General features: G+C 39.0%; 1 protein-coding gene across 3 annotated transcripts in view; it reads right to left on the bottom strand.

Moving 5' to 3' along the window:
* Window positions 1-480: 480 nt before the first annotated feature.
* The window catches only part of ECI2 (enoyl-CoA delta isomerase 2), a 28,373-nt gene continuing 22,853 nt past the window's right edge, over window positions 481-6,000 (bottom strand). For all 3 annotated transcript variants that reach the window (XM_070940723.1, XM_070940724.1, XM_070940725.1), the window contains exons 8-10: window positions 4,950-5,039; window positions 4,358-4,501; window positions 481-727 (exon numbers count right to left, since the gene is read on the bottom strand). In XM_070940723.1, the coding sequence (XP_070796824.1) occupies window positions 572-727; window positions 4,358-4,501; window positions 4,950-5,039 (390 nt within the window). In that variant the 3' untranslated portion in view covers window positions 481-571. The remainder of the gene's footprint in view (window positions 728-4,357; window positions 4,502-4,949; window positions 5,040-6,000) is intronic.

Below are 6,000 nucleotides of genomic sequence, written 5' to 3'. Positions count from 1 at the left end.
ATGTGTCAGCGATAAGTTTTTTAAAAACTATTCAATGACATATTTACAGTCATTAAAAACTATGCAAAATACATCAGAGACTAATGAAGTGGTAAAGTATTAATCCTTATTGTATGCATTTGAAAACAGATATTTGATCATCCTTTTCTAATACAGTTAGTGCTATTATTTTGTGTTTTTTTTTCCTTTCTCCACAATAGATGGATACCGAAGACCATGTCATTTCAATATGACCAGCAATCAACTATTCAAGAACTTGCGAATTTTGGTGACATTGAATCCCTCATCCCTTGTGGAAGACAAACAGTCATTGTCACATTCAAAGAAATTCGCTCTGCATGCAAAGCAGTGAGTGCTTTCCCGCCTAATGGCCCAAACAGGCAACTCCAGTGCTTTTGGCATCATAAATTCATGTCACAATACAAAATTCTAAAAGACAAAGAAAGCTAAGCTCTAGCCACAATGAAGGGACCATCTGGATATGTATCCAAGGTATTCATTTAATGACAGTTTTTGTAGTAAGGGAACAGAAACAACTTACAGCAATTTATTTTGCATGATTGGCTAGAGACTAGAGCTTTGATTTCTTCTGTATGAAGTTCATTACGGCATTCATGCATTCCTCAGATAGCCATCTTTCTATGAGACATTCACATTCCTGAGAATTAACTTCGTATAGCTTCTCTTTTTCCATGTTTCGTATTAGCTGCTTGGAGACTGTCAAAGTCTGGAGAGGTAAAAGAAATAAGTAATATCTGGTTAATATGGACCACAGCAAGTCCATCTGCCTGGTATTGTTAACCGATGATCAAGGAGAGAGTTTACGTACAGAACTAGAGCGCAACATCAGGGCCTGCCCTCTGCCTTTTCTCTGCTCAATCATTTCCCCTTCAGCTGACTTCTAAACCCAAAACAATCCCAGGGGAATAATTAGATACTTATCTCCCAAATGTCTATGTTATATTGCTTTCTTGGGCAAGAATAGGACTGGATCACAAATTTACTTACAATTACATGAGCTATACAACAACAACAACCAAAAAAAACCCCTGGGTGTTGTTTCATAAATGAAGCAGATTGCATAACAGACTTTATTTTTATATTATTGAAGAAATTATAATAGAAATTGTCTTTCTGTTTATAGATGGTCAACAGCTGTCTCTTTACATCACAAGTGAAAAGCAGGAAGAAGGTAATTAGGACAAATAAAATCAGTCATTCCATATCCTTCTGCCTCTAATACTCATTTCTCTCAGTATATGTTAAAACCATCCGCAATGCAAAAAAAAGTATCAATTTGAATTAGTTTACTGCATTTATTTAATGTCAAAAACTGCCGCAAAAGCCATAAAGAGTCTTTAACATAAAGAATCAGGCAGATATAACTATGATTTGAATTCAACAGATTTTTAATTGCAATTCTCTTCGTCTCCACATACATGCAGTCTTTCTCTATAAATATGTACTCAGAAATAAGTTGTAATTGGTTGTAAGAGATTTAAAACCAGATAGGGATGTACAGAACTGCAGCATGGATATAATTCATGGTTTGGTTGTTTCCAGGATAAGATAGATAGGCCATGTTTATGTCTGAAAAAATGTTAACAGACCTAGAGGCTTGTTAAATGGATAGTTTCAAGCTGTCACTATTGTCTATTTTATAGAGTTCCACAAAAGAGGATTTGAAGTAAGATTTGAAACAAAATAAATGCGTAATATTTTTATTATATTTTTCTTTCCTAGTTTGTTGTTGTCCCTCCACAACCATTTTTCAATATTCTGTGGGCACCAAGCTAGTTCAGAATCAGTGAGATATTTTGGAATAATCCTTACATTCCTTTCCTTTTATTTCTTTTTCTAATTCATTTGTTGTCTTGCAACCTTCTTCTGGGCTTCCTTATACTTTCCCTCCTGTGAATTGATGATGGCATTAGGAATGTACAAAATATTTCAGTCTTACAACTTTCCAAAGGAAGCACATATAGCTCCAAGAACAAAACGTTTGCTTCAAGTGGTGTCATTTCAAGTATACAGTTTGTTCTGAAGTTCTTACAGGTAGTCCTTGACTTACAAGTATAATTAAGTCTGGAATTTCAGACACAGGTCATTGCAGTTGTAAGTCGAGGCATCCTGTGACTGGATTTGAAGTGACAATTGTTTTTTACAACGGTCATTAAATGGAGGCCACACTTGTTAAACAAATCTATCCCCCTCAATGGGCATCTTATGCCAGAAAGCAGAAGTAAAAGCCAGAAACCAGCGAAAAACACTGCAAGTTGTGATTGTGGGCCACTGCAAATGGCCATAAAAGTGAGCCAATTGTCAAGTTCCTAAAATGCAATCATGACTATGGGGGTTTGTTTCCATCACAGCTACGAAAACAGGTCATAGGTAGCTCTGGAGAGGTTCATTGTAACTCTGAACAGTTTTTAAGTGACTGTTTTTAAGTGTAAGTTGAGGACTACTTGTAATTTGCCCTTTTGTGATTGGAGACTTTTACTCTTTCCAGTTCAGCCAGTACTGTAATGGGGACCTGTCTTGTTCCTGCTGCTTCTGGTTTATCTTGAATGGAATAATATGGGATTGGAATATTAAGAGAAAAATAGACGTTCAGCATAAAAAAGTTTGCTTGCAGCTCCATCCAGTGTGCCTGGTTAAGGTTATAGCTGTTGATATTTTATAAGCTATTTGCTCTGAAAAGTTAGGGTTGTGTAGATAGGTAGGCTGCAATTAAGAGTAAGTTTTGTATATATGTTGAGTTGTGCCTTATTTTGCAAGCATAATAAGCTTTGTAGGTGTGTGCAGTGCTATGGCCAATACTCATAGCAATAGCAGTTACTTATATACCGCCTGATAGTGATTTACAGCACTCTCTGTGCAGTTTACAACATAAACATATTGCCCCCCCAAAAAAACAATCTGGATTCTCATTTTACCGATCTCGGTAGAATGCAAGGCTGAGTCAATGTTGAGCCCTGTCAGGATCGAATTCCAGGTTGTGGGCAGAATTTGCCTGCAATACTGCATTCTAACCACTGTGCCATCAGGGCTCCTATTGATAAGGCTGAATATTTATTTATTTATTTATTTATTTATTATATTTCTATACCGCCTTTCTCCCGTAGGACTCAAGGCGGTGTACAGTCAAGAAAAATATAGACACACAAACATCATAAAATTGCTAATTAAAATTGTTACTTAGTTTGGTCAATTAAATAAAACCCAGAATTAGATAACATTTAAAAAATCATTTGCATGTTTGTATGTTTAGCCCTGCCTGTTGGAACATCAGGGTCTTGAGGGCACGGCGGAAAGCACGGAGATCAGGGATATTCCGTATCTCCGGGGGCAGTTCATTCCAAAGGGTTGGAGCCCCCACAGAGAAGGCCCTCCCCCTGGGAGTCGCCAGTCGACATAATTTGACTGACGGTACCCTGAGTAGTCCCTCCCTGTGAGAACGAACTGGTCGGTGGGAGGCTATTGGTGGCAAAAGACGGTCTCGTAGGTACCCAGGTCCTAAGCCATGGAGCGCTTTAAAGGTGATAACTAACACCTTGAATCGCACCCGGAAGACCACCGGGAGCCAGTGCAGCTCGCGTAGGAGAGGTGTTACATGGGCGTAATGAGCTGTGCCCATAATCACCCGCGCGGCTACGTTCTGGACCAGTTGGAGCCTCCGGGTGCTTTTCAAGGGGAGCCCCATGTAGAGAGCATTACAGTAGTCCATACGGGAGGTAACTAGGGCATGAGTGACCGTGCGCAAGGCGTCCCGATCCAGAAAGGGACGCAACTGGCGGATCAGGCGAACCTGATAAAAGGCACCCCTGGCCACGGCCGTCAAATGATCTTCTAAAGATAACCGTGAATCCAGGAGGACACCCAAGTTGCGGGCCCTCTCTGTGGGGAGCAAGATCTCATCCCCTATTGTCAGTGATGGTACCAGCTGACTATACCAGGACGCCGGAAGCCACAGCCACTCGGTCTTGGAGGGGTTGAGTCTGAGCTTGAAGTAGAAGTAGAAACTAATAAAATTTTGGTTGGTTGCTTTTTAGCTTTGGTATGTAGGTGCACTTTGTGCAAGCTCTTACTCTCGCTACTCTTCCTTTTAATTTCTAGAGTGCATTTAAAAATTAAAAAAATGGTTTGGGATTGTTATTAACCTCTTGTCCTCTCTTGGTGAGGTTCTCTTCTGTTAAAGTGTTACTCACTTGAGCTGCGTAGGTATTTATCTTCTTGCCCTATTATTATTTACTACTATTTTAGAATACATTCTGCTGGTTTCTTGAAAATCATATTTTTAACTTATGCTTTAAACTTTAATTCAATTTATTAGATAAGCAATTTTGCTAACACTAACCTTTTTAGGAAGATTGGCATAAGCCTTCAGCCTTGCCCACACTTCTTTTTGGAATGTACTGTCGGGAAAAACCTCAGTCACAAGCCCCTGCGAACAGGCTTCTGCAGCAGTTAGCTTCTTGTTGAAAAGCAGCATTTCAGTGGCCTGATTAAATGAGAAAAGAAACAACGGCTCATTCTGACTTCCCACTAATTCTAGTGCATTTGTTATATATAAGGGATAGAAGAACATTTCAGTGTATCATTCATGAACTATCTTAAGATTCAGTCATTGACATTTACCCATGACTTCGATAGGCAGCATAGGAGTAGGCCATTTGAACTGGACTGATCAAGAAGCAGTTTTGCTATGTGACAAGGCAGTTCCCTATGATATTATTACAGCATTAGTATATTTTGGTCAGCTAATTGCTCTGAATGTTAAAATGTTATTAAAATACAGACCTGATCATATCCCGATATGGCACATATGTCCATCATTACGTAAACTGGCCTTGTTCTTCATTTCTAACATGTATTCCTTCTTGAACAAATTCTAAGAGCATTTTTTTTCCCTAACTCAACCATCAAGCAGATAAAATGTTCACATGTACCTTAGTTAACCCCATAATTTTGGGAAATGTGTATGAAGAACATCCTTCTGGACTTTGACCCAGGTTGCTAAAAGGAGTATGAAAGGTAGCCTGTGGGGGAAAGAAATATTGTCAACATAGAGACTTTATTTTTCCTTAGAAGAATATAGCCATGTCATTTTCAAATGGTATGGTAATGATAGCTCTAAGTATGAACTTCTCTGATCCAGTTATAATAGAATTGTTATCTAGAATTGTTATCTAGCAAGAGTAACTTTTAACATACACAGGATAGTCCTGTATTTACAGGGAGGGTTTTATGTACAAGTGGCAAGACTCTGATGCTGAGATGTGTAAGATTCAGTGATTCATGGATGGCATATTCTATGTCAAATCTCCTCTGAGCCATACTATCCCAGATGGAAACTGGCAGATTTTAAAAGGAAATTCCCTAAATCTGGTTTAAAGTAACCCTTGGAGTAAATACCCTACTAGGATGTAATTATAGTATGTTCTTTAAACCAGAATTATCCACAATATTGATGTTTTATGAGACTGCTTAAATGAAAAAGGAATAGTGCGATGGTCATTATGTCTCTGTTATTATTTGATGGTGACACTCCCTCGCGTTACGGGGGAGCTGCATATATGAAAATTGGAACTTTCTTTGTATGAATGTAGCCTTCCATATTAAAGAATCTTATTTCTGAGACAGCTGATGCTGGAGGCAAGGAAATTGACATGTAGGCAGGGAGGGGGAAAAAAATCCCTAAACCCTCTGCAAGCTGGCAATGTAAGAGAAGAGGTACATAAAACAAGGAGTAAGAAAACAGTGTTGCATGAAGATGGGAGGAGGGAAGGTCTTTCAGGTTCTGCCAGATATGCTGCCCGTGAGATAGGCAACTGGATGAGCAGGCAGCTTAGACAATCCACAGCTGATCAGCAGGAAGGACCAGAGAACCTCTGCAACAGATGAAGAAGAATTAAAACAGTACTGAAAAGGCACCCTTGGATAAGTAGCAATGTAGTGCAAGACCCAGGAGGTTCAGGTGCAGGACTTAAGAGTTTGAGT

The sequence above is a fragment of the Pituophis catenifer genome, unplaced genomic scaffold, assembly GCF_029215685.1.
Source record: "Pituophis catenifer annectens isolate HBS135680 unplaced genomic scaffold, rPitCat1.0.hap2 SCAF_3, whole genome shotgun sequence".
NCBI classification, from domain to species: domain Eukaryota; kingdom Metazoa; phylum Chordata; class Lepidosauria; order Squamata; family Colubridae; genus Pituophis; species Pituophis catenifer.
Note: the sequence above shows the minus strand (reverse complement) of the source record. Positions and strands in the feature narration are given on the sequence as shown.